The sequence below is a fragment of the Anguilla rostrata genome, chromosome 3, assembly GCF_018555375.3.
Source record: "Anguilla rostrata isolate EN2019 chromosome 3, ASM1855537v3, whole genome shotgun sequence".
NCBI classification, from domain to species: Eukaryota; Metazoa; Chordata; class Actinopteri; order Anguilliformes; family Anguillidae; genus Anguilla; species Anguilla rostrata.
The window spans coordinates 6,002,164-6,015,085 of NC_057935.1; the positions used below are offsets into that span (position 1 = coordinate 6,002,164).

Genomic DNA, 12,922 nt, shown 5'->3' on the forward strand with positions numbered 1-12,922 from the left:
ATAAGGTCCATCTTTGTGAAAAATGGTGGGATGGACACACTGACCTGTATAGACTGGAGGTTCCCTGGAATTTGGGCAGTCGGTCAAGCAGGTCGGCTTGTGGCGAGAGCACTGACCCTGAGCAGACAGCTGGAGACGGGTCACTAGGGCACCATGGACCGGAGAGCCACTGGCCCACCATGGACCGGAGAGCTGCCGTCCCACCATGGACCGGAGCGATGCTGCCACTGGCCCAGACATGGGTATCCTCACCAGGTCACCTAAAACCCCCCCCTCCCCCGCCCTCCCCACCGCACTGAATCCCTGATGTGTCAATCACAAACATGATGCAGCTGCAGCTTACTTAATTTTGAACTCTGTTCGCTCTACACCAGCGGTGTCAAATAGATCGGGGAAAGAGATTTGCTTGGAGGAACGGTGGATGGCCTTGAGATCCCCTCGGGTGACTTTAAGATCGTAATTATTTGAGTCTGAATAATCAAGACTATTTAGTTTTAGGAAAATGACAATCACTAGCGCCACACGAGACTTCCGCAGCTATCATAAATGATTGTTTTCCTAATGGCTGAACTTTGCAGGTGTCAAAAAAGGCCACGGACATGTGTTCAGGAGAAGTTAATTTGCGAGGCACCATATATTGTGTCCTTTGTGATCCACAAAAATGATCCTGAGAAGCCACCACTTAAACATAAATCCACTTAGAGGCCTCCACAGGCCCCACATCTTATATTAATGCATAAGCTAGGGCTTGCTCAATCTACGGTTGGGCAACCGTCCAAGGCGGGTGTTGATACCGGCTCGGATGACAAATTACCTCGCCAGCTATAGCACGGCTAAGAACACGGCTGTGTTTGTTGCCTCGAACCTACGGACGGCAGCAGTTTTTGCACCTGTCGCTGCACACGTCTTTACATCTCAGCTCAGCGCATATGCACGCATATCATGTGGTATAGGCGTGCACGCGCCGCTCTGGAGAGTAAATATGTTTTCGGCGACCCTGTACACATTTCCCCCCCGTGTCTTCGGTTTCCCAACGTCTCCCTCGCTCTCTCCCCCCCCCCTTCTGTTTTTGACGGACAGGTGGCAGGTGGACGGGCCGACCAAACCGCCGTCTATATTTATCGAGGTTAGCACTGCGGGACCCGTCGCCCGGAGGAGCGCAGGTCCTACTGACTGCGGGAAGGGCGGAGACGAGAGGCCTTCGCAACATTCCTTCCTGCTCCTAGAAAGACGCGCGTATCGGGTGTCCTCGCTTTGTCGCCCGTTACCGTGTGAGCGGGCCGTCTCCCGACAGCGCCCTTTTCGCGAACGTTCGGCTCGCAGCTCGCGCAACGCGCGCCCCACGTTTCTTCGACGCCTGCTCAAGGTCGAAAAAAGCATGGCCGTCAGACGGGAAATGTTTGCGCGCGCACACTTTGTCAGCGCAAAGCATTGTGGGACATTGACATCGCAATAACAAACTCCACATCTGATCGAGGGACAGGGACAGTGAGCAGACTCCAATCACCAGGCTTTCTGGTGGCCAGCTGACGTCCAGCCAATCGGCATGGAGGCAGAGTTAAAAAAAAATTGGATCGCTGAACTCGACCTACACCACCATACCCACCTGTTGTGGTTCATTTAGTGACACAGTAGAGGAAGCCATTATGAATGTTATTAAAGCCATCAGGCAGAAGCCCAACTCCACACAGGAAGAGGACTTCCTGCACAGGCAGAGTCGCTATAAAACCTCTGAATGCCAAACAAACAGATGGACAACCCAGTGAGCAAAAGCCAGAGTACAGACGTCTAGGGCGGTGGAAATCATGGCTGGAAGTTGCATTGAAATAAGCAGGCTAGCTTAATCCCAATTCTTTACCAAACTATATTGTGCAGGGTTCCCATGCTCCAGGAAAATCCTTTAAAATATCTGCATACTGGAAAGTTGTAGAAAGGTCATGGAAAGTGGTCGTATACCCGACTCGCCAATAATAAAAAATGTAATAGCTTTACTGTGAGTGAATGTGTCCATATTTCCTGCAACTAGCTTGACCTCATTTACTGTCAGGTCTTGGAATGGGTTTATAGTGCAGTCAACACTCAACCTATTGTTGCATTGACTTCACTACAAAAGTCATTGGTCACTGGAGGGTGAAATTTGCACTCTTGTAGACCCCAGATATTTCTAACGTAAAATTTATGGGCGCCGCACAAAGTAGCCCAAACTATCAAACAAACACATTTTTGAAAATGGCACATTCATGACTATTGTAACACAACGAATAGTAATGTAAAAGATGCATCTGGTGTGAGCCAGAACACTTTAAGTAGTTGAATGATTGCTTGTTTAAATGCCCTGCCTTCCCCAAAATAACATTTTCACCTTTTGCAATCTATAACAGGGGATACTATGCAGCTATTACTTGTTTTTATTTATTTTTATTACCTGCACTATCCCCAATACATAAACTAATACATATAGCCTATACATTGGCTATGGAATCCAGCAGTCTAGCAAATGTATACTTCGTATAAAATGACCTTTACCTAAACCACATTGCCTCGAATTGCAATACATGTAAGCATTTAAGCCCAATCTACACCTGTTACTACTGTGAGACGGAAAATCCATCGGTGAAGTGGAGGAAGAGGCGCAGTCACTGACGGCAATGTGACTGGGAATAAAAGGAGAGGTGCGAATGAGAAGGAGCGCGCGTTGACTGGGCAGCACGCGCACGGGGAGATGTTGCTGCTTATTCTGCTGTGGCAGTAGGGGCCAGCTGCCCGCGTCTGTCTGTTTTGTTAGGGTATATAAATGCACGCAGGAACGGTCAGGAAAATCCAGGTATCCTGAGAGTTTTTTGCCCCTTAGGGTCGTCCTTGTTTCCAGTCAGTTGCTTTTGAGACACTTTAAGATATAACTAATAAATAAATGTAGCATATTAGCAACCACTACCACCACCAACAACATAATAATAATAATAATAATAATAATAGCAACAACAAATAATAGTTGTCGTTAGGTTGCTTGCACACTTTGACTAGTTTTCCAACACGATAACCGGGCATTAGGCCTAGACGCTATCAATCAACGTAAACTCAAACCATGGTATACAACCACCTCAGAGTAGAACAATCAGTTACACCTGTGGGTGTTACTGTTTTCAGAGTAGGGCATGCCCTGGCTAAATTTTGCATATTGCTTCATTATCAGTGTTTTGCATGCCCGTGTTAACCCAGCTTTTTCCCAGTAGATAGATTCCTAGCAGTAAAAAAACGGTGACTGGGGCGCGCGGGCGGCTATAGGTGGTTATTTACAATACTGAATTAGCTAACACTTTCGCTGCTTAAGGTATTCAGTTACCTTTTAACTACGTAGTTGCTGTGTACTACAGTTTATTTTGGAAAAGGAAAAGGAACATCACATTAGGATCCGTGTCTATAAATTGAACCACTTAACGTGCAGTTATGGCACATTTTCTCTGAATGAAAGTCGGAGCACATACATTTGGATGTTTACCACAAAGACACGCTAAAGAGTTAACCCAGTGCAGTATATGCTGATTTGGACTCAATTCGTCTTATGAGCGGACTCCACGGTGGTTTCCGTGCATAATTTATTTTTCCCCTGTCAGAGCGCAGGGGATGAAGGCGACAGTTGAGATGTAGCTCGCTGTTCCGGAGGTCTTTAGGTGTTTGGATCTGTGGCCGAGTGGTTCCGTTTTCCATTCGCTGGGGCTGTTCAACGTGCGAATATTGACAGTCTCCACACCGCGATACGAAGCTGGACGGTAGGAACGGCGGGGAGAGCAACTGTCAAAGATTTTTGACATTTTCCCTGGAGGAGGAGGGGGCACCGGGCGGACAGTGCACGAGTTTGTCATTACCACCGTCTTCAACGCGTTTTGTCACAAAGCTTCCGTAAAAGAAACGACTTTGTATTGACAAACATGACATCGGTTTGGAAGAGACTTCAACGCTCTGGCAAGAAAGCCTCGAAGTTTCATTTCGCAGCGTCCTACCAAGAGCTGGTGATAGAGTGCACAAATAAATGGTTAGTAGCTTTCGATACGAACTCCGAGCTATTGCTTGCTAGCCCGTGAACTACGTAACGAATGTTGAAAAGTTATACACCGCTAAATGGTGTTTTGAAGAGTGTTTGGGTGCACCGAGGGCGTTTCCCTTGGCACTCTTTGTTTAGTAGCAGTGGTAATAATAACACAGGTTTCAGATTAATTTTTGTCACAGGAGGGATAGGCATTATTGGGAAGCCTATGCCACGGAAGGGACGAGGGGAATCCGCATTTCCAAAACAAGTGACAGTAGATGGTTGTCGCTAAACTTGTGGCAAGCCGCTGTCTTCTTAATATCATATGCTTTTTGCAGTTTTTTTGGAATTGGGGTCGTGCTGTAGCTTGTCTAACAGTGAACGCACTTCCGCGTTGCCTCTAAACATTTCGAGGTTTTCTTAATCATAGTCATGCGCTATATTCACTACGAGAGGAGTGTCAGTGGTTTGGCATACATTTACGGCAAAACTAAGCTCTAATAATCTTGAGTTGCGCTTGCAGTTTCCACAGTGGTAGGACATAACTGATAACGCTGGTTGACAGTGCAAAAAATATGAGTATAACCTCATCCGTATTTCTCATGACCCACGTGACGGCGCTGTAAGTGTTAATGCATCTTATTGAATAAGTCATTGATGATGATGATTGCTCCCCCCCGCCCCCATATATTTCGCCATATTGAACTAGTGATATAAAATTTGAACAGTATGTTCCTATGACAGCCAGTGTTGCATTCATATGGGGGCGCTTCTCCTAAAGGTCACATTGTACAGCTGTGTCGTCTGTTTCCTTCCAAGTGCTGTGCCATTGCCCTTCACCGGCGTAGCTAGTGACTCCCAAGTGTTCTCGAACGTTGTCATACACGTGCCTAATACAGGACTCGCATTGTGCCGAAAGGTTCTCGAACGTTGTCATTCACGTGCCTAATACAGGACTCACATTGTGCCTGAAGGTTTTCGAACGTTGTCATTTATGTGCCCAATTGAGTACTCGCATTCTACCTAAACTTATAGCTGCGTTTCTCAGTATAATGCTCTGGGTGGACTGCTGAATGTTCTGGTTCTATTTCTAGGGCATGAGCTAATCATGGTTCCTTGAGTCCTCTACTTGGGTAGTGCTTTGGTCTTAAAGTTCTGTCGGTCATTTTTGGACGGTGGAACAAAACTGATTGTGTGTTCTAGGTTATTGATCACGGTAGATTTTGTGTAATTGATCCGTAAAAGTAAAAAATAAAAAAAAGTAGCAAAGAGTGCCAATTAATTAAGCCAAATCAACTGAAACCCCTGTTTATTCTAGAATATACTTGGCTAATGAAAGTGGAAGTAATTCAAAATCAGTAATTAGGTTACAGTTTGTTGAGTAATCCAACAGATTATGTTTAATTATAACATTTTAGTCATGTCATTTGTAGCCAGTACCGGATTACATTTTTCAAGTAACCCACTCAACTCTGGGCGACACACACGCTAGACCATGCATTTCATTCTTGAGGTGAGTCTGCCGAGAGCTTCTGAGGTATTGAAACCCACAGCATCCTGTGCTCTGGGAAATCACAGTACGCATAGATTGACTGCAGGACTGCATGTCTGTAGTGAGTGTAGACCGCGTCGCTGAAGGAAGCTGCGTCGCTGAAGGAAGCTGCATCACAGTTGTTGTTCGAACCCATCAGTTCCAGATCTCAAGCTCTTCGTCTCAGCTGCTGCAGCTACAGGGTTAAGGCAGAGGCGTGCATACATTCATACACACGCAGGGGTGCACAGGGGGGGCTTTTTGGCCCTCCCCCCCGCCCCGTACCCCATACGCATCGCTGCACACACACACACACATTTGAATAAATTTATGTACTTCCTCCTCTTCTTTAGGATTTCTTACTTGAATTGTCCTGCAGTGGATTGATGTCCATGTTATATTGTTTAATGTCCTTCATATACATGAGCACATAACAAGTAAAACCTGTGCTGAAACAGCAGTGGCTTAGAGGTGCGTTTTATTGAGGACGGCAACAAAATGAACGGTGCTCCTCTCGCGTGGTTTTAGACAGATGTGCTAAGGTGCTTCACATCCTGAAAGTAGCAGACGGCTTGTTTCCGTGAGCTGGGTTTGTGTTACCCGTCTGCAAGAATGTGCAAAATGTGGATTGGCTGGACTGGGCCTCTGGTAGACCTGATGGGAGAAATGGCTGATTGCTTGTGTTTAACCAGACAAATATGTGTGATAATCATTTAAAACCTTCTCTCATATCTCTGAGCCGATCAGTTCGCTTCACAACCGTGCCAGCATAGACCTACGGCTTGAATTTGTGTTGTGTAATCGAGCAATATGCCGTTGGACGGGTCTGACTGTGGAGTTTAGAATAGAGTGGAATATAATCCATTATTTGTCCTCAAAGGGAATTCCATAAAAGCCATTTTACTTGCACATTCCAATTTTCTTTGGGAAAAATACAACCAGCTTATACGGTTATCTATATTACAAATGTGTCATATATGTAATGTGGGTTTTAAAATAAGAGATGATTATATTATATAAGATTTGCAATGGAAATTAGGTGTGACAGTAAAAGTTAATTTACCTAAGTATTTATATTTTTGAAGACGTTGTCTAATGGAAGACAGTTTTATTCGACTGTTTGCATACTTTAATTCTTCTAGGCGAACAAATAATTTGTGGCAGATATGGAAGAGATAGAACGTGAGGTTTTGTGGGTAGAAGGTGGTTGGAGTGGTGTTGATGTCACAGCAGCCCTTGCAGGGACCGCTCTGGTGTTAACTTTGAACTCTGTGGTGCTGAGTTTGTTTTGATGCAGCATGCAGTTTCCCATCAGCCTATCAGAGCTCATTGTCAGATCCATGGACCAATTAAACACCTCCCATTAGTTTGAGTTTGAGTTACAAAAAAAAACAAAAAGATTCTTGGTCATGTTTATACATAAATTAACGTATTGTTTGTTAGGCAAATAACTAGTTATTTTTGTGGAGGCTTCTATAGGTACCCTTTAAGGGGCAAGGGGTGCTCATTATGCAGTAACTGAATAGTGGTTGTTGTTGTTGTCAAGCTGCAGTTAAAGTTGCCGGGATGGGGGTAGGGCTGGGGTAGGGGCTGGGGGGTGGGGGGGGAGCGGTGGGTGGGGCTAAGATCAGTGTTTTGCAATACACAGAGTAGCGTCTTGCTGTTGATGGTGGTGGGCTTGGAGCTGATTGTGAGGTGGTATGAACAGTGACCTACTGCATGAGTCAGCCAGAACACCAGTCTATTTTTGTGACCCCCCCAGCCCCCACCCTCACATTCGGTGTTACCTTTCCCTCTTTCCTGCTATACCAGAGAGAGAAACAGAGGGAGTCCCACTTGGGTCCTCTTACACAGTAAAATGTTGGGTGTTAAATCAAGTCTTACATGGTACCTATTGGACTCATATGTACTCTCTGTCAATGTTGAATTAACTATCTTCTCTTTTCTCTTGTGCCCTGTGGGGTGTTAATGTCACATTTCTGTACCTGTTAATTACTTAAAGAACAGATACAGAAATGCGTGAGCCAGGTACGCCAACCCTTTCTCCTCATTCTTAACCTGGACAATGATCAGCAAAATGCTTAGGCAGAGCAGCCCAGGATATTTAGAATGTGAGGTCACAGGTATTGCAACCCTTTAGAAAAAGTCACCTGGTTGGTCCAGTGTTGCATATGAGTTAGTATGGTGGTTGATGGTTGTCCCCAATAGCATCTCCTCAGTGTGAAGTGCACATTAGCACTGTTGTTCTGGTTTGGTCATTGACATAGGGCCTGCATGTAACTGCTTCCCGGTGACTCACTCTGTTGCCAGGAATGAGGTGAGAGTGTTTTACCAAGAGACGCCCTGTTACCTGTAAACACAGCTACTGGCTCACAGCTGCCATGTTGGAACATGCCCGAAGGAATATGCCCCCCTGTCCATTTGGAGATATTTTATAGATATTTTTAAAATATCATGTAATTGAATCTTTATTCGTGGGACGAGGTCAGGTGAGGACACCCTCTCAATTCGCCGAACTTTGCTGTGGTCGCTGTGGTCACGTAACGACTGCCTGGAAATCTGGCCAATCAGAGATCAGTCTTGAACTTCAGGGGACATGTTTTCATTTGACTTTGCACCGTTGGATTCCGGAGTTTTGCCATGTGACATACAGTGCGGTCACGGTTCGTCCACTGGTCAGTGTCCAGTGTCCTTGGCAGGTGGTCAGGGACGTACTGTCAGCACATACTTACCGCGTGTGTATTAGGCTAGTGTTTCTGTACATTAAATAGAATGTGCACATCTGGTTTCTTCGTGCATGCCAGTCCTTAAGTGCCCCCTCACTGTCCATAAGTGCCTGGCACCTGCTCATGAGGAGGGTATCACAACATCTCACTTTCTTCCAGTAATCGCATCCTCACGGATGCTCTCGTATAGATCATCACTGTGTTTGGGACAGTGTGTGTCTTTGCTTGTTTATATGTTTGTGTTTGTGTGTGTGTGTTTGTTCTTGTTCCTGTCTGTGTTGTGTTGTGTTGTGTGTGTGTTTGTTGTGCTGTGTTGTGTGGTGTTGTGTGTGTGTGTGTGTGTGATTTTTTCTGTGTACAGTACCTGTATCTATTGACATGACAGGTTCAGCGACAGCCATACTGCGGTTTGAGTTACTGTTGTTATCCTAGAATACAATTCCCAGTTGGGTCATACCAAGAAGCTTAAATAGGTACCTATTTCCTTCTCCGAATGGCTCTGAGCCTAAAAAGTGACTAAAATATGAGCAATGATCTGGTTTGGTGTGCTTTATTACTGCTGAATCAAAATGTCATGTTGCTGATATGTGGAAACTCAAGTCCAAGACCTGAAACTCAAAACCCTTGTAGCATACAGGCTCAGACTCAGGAGTGTTTGTAGGATTGCTTAAGATCAGAAGCTTAGCCCCATGTTTGGGGTGGGAGGGTCTGGGGGAACTTTCTGAATGCCATGTGTGTGGACCGAGGAGGAATTGTGGTGCTGGACTGGGGGTGGGGGGTGGGGGGTTAGGTCCCCATGGCTACCCCAGTTTTTGAACTGTGAATAAACACCCCCCGCCCAGTTACACCGTTACCAAGACCAGACATGGCCTCAGTTATTATGGCTGGTGCTTTGTATATCTCCAGCCCCTACATGGCACTGTTCACAGGTTAAAAAAACCCCGTCATTTTACGAGCAAATGAATCTGTAATTACAGAGCTAAACCCAAGTAACAGGAGGAATTACTGAAAAAAAAAAAAAAAAGCAGCTGCTGAGGGGCTCATTTGGTTGTGGCACCACACCATGGCTCTTGGATGAGCTCTGCGATCCCAGATTAAATCTGTGCTATGCCTGTGCTGACTATGGCCAGTAGCTCCATTGGCGATGGGTATGAGAGCGCTCAATCGGTTAAGGGTCTACTTTTTCATCGCTCTCTAGTGACCCCTGTTGGTCAATTGGGTGCCCGTGGACTAAGTCACATATGAATGGTCTTCCTCCGACTCCACTCTGTGTGAGCTTGGCTGCAGTCCGTGGTGTGAAATGAGGCAGGCTGAAGACACCACACTTTTCGGGGGAGGACTGTGGATGTTTACACTCGATCGCCAGTGGGGCTCAAGCATTAATACGGCTGTGCATTCCCTTTCCAAATTAGGATGGGAATTGGAGTTCAGCCCCATATTTTTTTTTTTCTGGAAAAGTCCCACCCTACTGGCATTGCCAATAAACATAGATCTTCTATGCCATTGCCAAAAAACATAGATCTTCTATGGGATGATATCTGGGCTTTTTACTGTAATTATTAGATGGCCAATGAAACCAAATAGGTGTCCGTAAAAATTTACAATTTCTGCCATACAGTTGAACATTTAAGAAAGTTTCTCATTTAAATTCTGGCGGCGTATCCAATGGTGATGGAGAGGAATCAATAGGGAGATTGTTCCGGTTGTGTGTATGCACATATTGATTTTGTTTCTTGAAAGCAAACTGATGCAATGCCTTTGAAGGCAAAATCAGATTAATATCAAACAGACCCGGCTGCATCAGAAAAGAAATATGATTCTGCATTTATTTTTCCTCCTCGGTAGATACGGTATATTACATGCAGTACGAGTAGGTCAGTACTCCTCACATAAACCCAACATAAGAACTTTAAAAAAATGCTAATTAGTCTGTTCGTGTGTTTCTCTGCTTTCTCTTCCTGAGTGAGGCAGTGCTTTCTGCTCTGGAGTCTCAGCCTGGGCCTGTGGCAGACTGTGGTACGCGGTCTGTCGTTGCGTTTCACGTCGTCAATGGCGACGCTACTCTAACATCGGTGGGGATCTCTCTGTGTGTCTTTGCAGGCAGCCGGACAAACTGAGAGTGGTGTGGACCCGGAGAAACAGGCGAATCTGCTCCAGGGTAAGGCGTCGCAATTAGCCGCTGCAGATCGAACGGACTCAAAATGGTGGACTAAAAACTGCCGAGCCAAAATGGCGCCGTTCCATTGTAACTGACCTAGCACCCCTGGTGTTAATAAACGTGCCTTTATTCTTAAAAAAAAAACAAAAAAAAAAACACCGCGATAGAGTTCAAGAGTGGCCCTGAGTCACTTCTGTACTTCAAGGGCCGGCCTCAGGAAAGGGGGGCGATAAGGTAGTCTTTAGTGTTAACCGAGACTGAGACTTTGCTTCTGTAAACAGCCGCCCCCGCTGTTACCGTCGTCCCAGCCCTGTTCCTCCGGCGAGATTTCTTCGGTTGAGTAGTTCTAGAGCGGTTATGTAATTGCAGGAGGAGGGGTGCTGTTTCGTCTGTTCGGCGCACCGTATGTAGATTTCGAAGCCTTCAGGCCTTTCGCACCACTTAGCAAACACCACTTCAAACGCACGGACGCAGATCCTTCCCTCACAGTCACGGTTACACAACCAAAAAAGTTTTGCCCAAGAACGAAAGTGTTTTAGCCCGAACGGCGGTCAGAAAAGCAGAATTTAATGACTTCTCCTTAAAAAAAGATGCAGCGCTTGCAGATTCATTTCTGCACAAGAGAGCGAGTCTGTGCACACAAGTGCGGTTTTTCATTAGTGACTAGAGCGAAAGCGTCGAGGTTTCTCTTCCTTTCTGACGGTGTCAAACACAGGTCCGGAATGCTAGTTTTAATCTGACCTTAATTTGAACCTAATCTGAGATGATTTACCAGACAGACTCAATCAGTAATTGTTCTTAACGTCATCTCGCAAATGAATGTCGGCGTTGAATATTTTCCTTCCTGCAAGCCTTTGCAGATTCACTTTGGCACGTTCGTTTTTAGTGATTTCTGTGTGTTAGTGAAATTTCTTGCCTTGAATTCAAATTCAAAGTTAAGAGCAACAAAGTTTGATTGGATCCCAGCTCAAGACTTTGGAATCATTAAAAGCGGAATCCATTGAAAATGGCAAATTTTCGAATTTATCCTACGTTTATGTATGTCCTGAGCATAGCACACAAAAGATAGCATTCAATTTTTATTCATCATAATGTAACAATGCTTCTCTCTTCTGTCCTGTTTGCACCCCCCCACCGCACCCCACCCCACCTGCCCGCCTTGCCTGCCTCCACCCACCCCCCCAGCTTCACGGATGGCAGCCGGGGATCCAGAACCCCTACAGGGGGATGGTCATGTGGCAGGTGCCCGAAAGCATAGACATCACTGTCACCCTCTTTAAGGTACGCTATCGCGAACCCTCCCGCCCCGTTCGTTCGGAGGCACATCAGGCGCTCGTCAGTCCCTTCAAGCCATGGGGAACGGTGGCAGGCACCAGCTCTGAGAAACTGTAATCACAGGGTGATCTGCTGTGACCAGGCTGGGTAGAAACGAGGCCCAGTTTGTACGGCTGCGCATAGAGCTCACTGTAGGACAGCGGTTCCCCAAACTGCAGATCTACCGTTCTGTAGGTTCTCACACCAGCCAATACGAAGCACGCCTCGTTCGACAGCTGGAGATCTCGTTGATCTGCTAATTAGTAGAACAATGTGTGCCAAATTACGGTTGAAGTGAAAACCTACCGGGACATTAGCCCTCCAGGGACGGGGATGGTCCAGATGCTAACATACGTCTCTCTCTCAGGATCCCGGCGCCGAGGAGTTTGAAGACAAGGACTGGACCTTCGTCATCGAGAATGTGCGTGCCTGCCTCTTTACCCGCCATCTAGACCTCGATAGGCCTTTAATCCCTGCTATTCTGTTTTTAAATGGGACGGAGTGTAGCACAGTGGGTAAGGAACTGCACTTGTAACTGAAAGGTCGCAGGTTCGATTCCCGGGTAGGACACTCCGTGTACCTTGAAGGTATTTAAACCGAAATTGCTTCAGTATATATATCCAGCTGTATAAATGGATACAATGTAAAAAAAATGCTATGTAAAAAAAAAAAAAAAAATTGTGTAAGTCGCTCTGGATAAGAGCGTCTGCTAAATGCCTGTAATGTAATGTAATGTAAATACCTTAATTGGAAAAAAAAGAAAAAAACAGGTTTCAAAAAAAAAAAAAAAAAAACATCAGCAAGGTTCTCAGAATCTCGCGAGCGGTGATTTTGGCGTCTCCCGCAGGAGTCGAAGGGCCACAGGAAGGTGCTGGCGTCCGCGAACGTGAACATGAAGAAGTACGCCACGGCCACGCCCTCCCAGGTGGACCTGGTGCTGAAGCTGAAGCCGCTGTCCGTCAAGGTGGTGGAGGCCACGCTGAAGCTGTCGCTGTCCTGCGTCTTCCTGAAGGAGGGCAAGGCCACGTGAGTCCCCGCCCCCCTCCTGCTCGTCGTCATCGCCTCAGCGACAGCACAGCTAATACGGTTTACATATAACACACAGTCACAGCACAGCCAGTACGGTTTACATATAACACACAGTCACAGCACAGCCAGTACGGTTT

General features: G+C 46.0%; 1 protein-coding gene across 7 annotated transcripts in view; it reads left to right on the plus strand.

Moving 5' to 3' along the window:
- The first annotated feature begins 3,246 nt into the window (after positions 1–3,246).
- The window catches only part of ehbp1l1a (EH domain binding protein 1-like 1a), a 46,035-nt gene continuing 36,359 nt past the window's right edge, over positions 3,247–12,922 (plus strand). Inside the window, exons 1-5 of one of the 7 annotated variants that reach the window (XM_064325725.1) lie at positions 3,247–4,033; positions 10,385–10,442; positions 11,628–11,723; positions 12,124–12,177; positions 12,604–12,782. In XM_064325725.1, coding sequence (XP_064181795.1) covers positions 3,930–4,033; positions 10,385–10,442; positions 11,628–11,723; positions 12,124–12,177; positions 12,604–12,782 — 491 coding nt within the window. In that variant the 5' untranslated portion in view covers positions 3,247–3,929. The remainder of the gene's footprint in view (positions 4,034–10,384; positions 10,443–11,627; positions 11,724–12,123; positions 12,178–12,603; positions 12,783–12,922) is intronic. The other 6 variants (XM_064325726.1, XM_064325727.1, XM_064325728.1 and 3 more) reach the window with 6 other exon arrangements.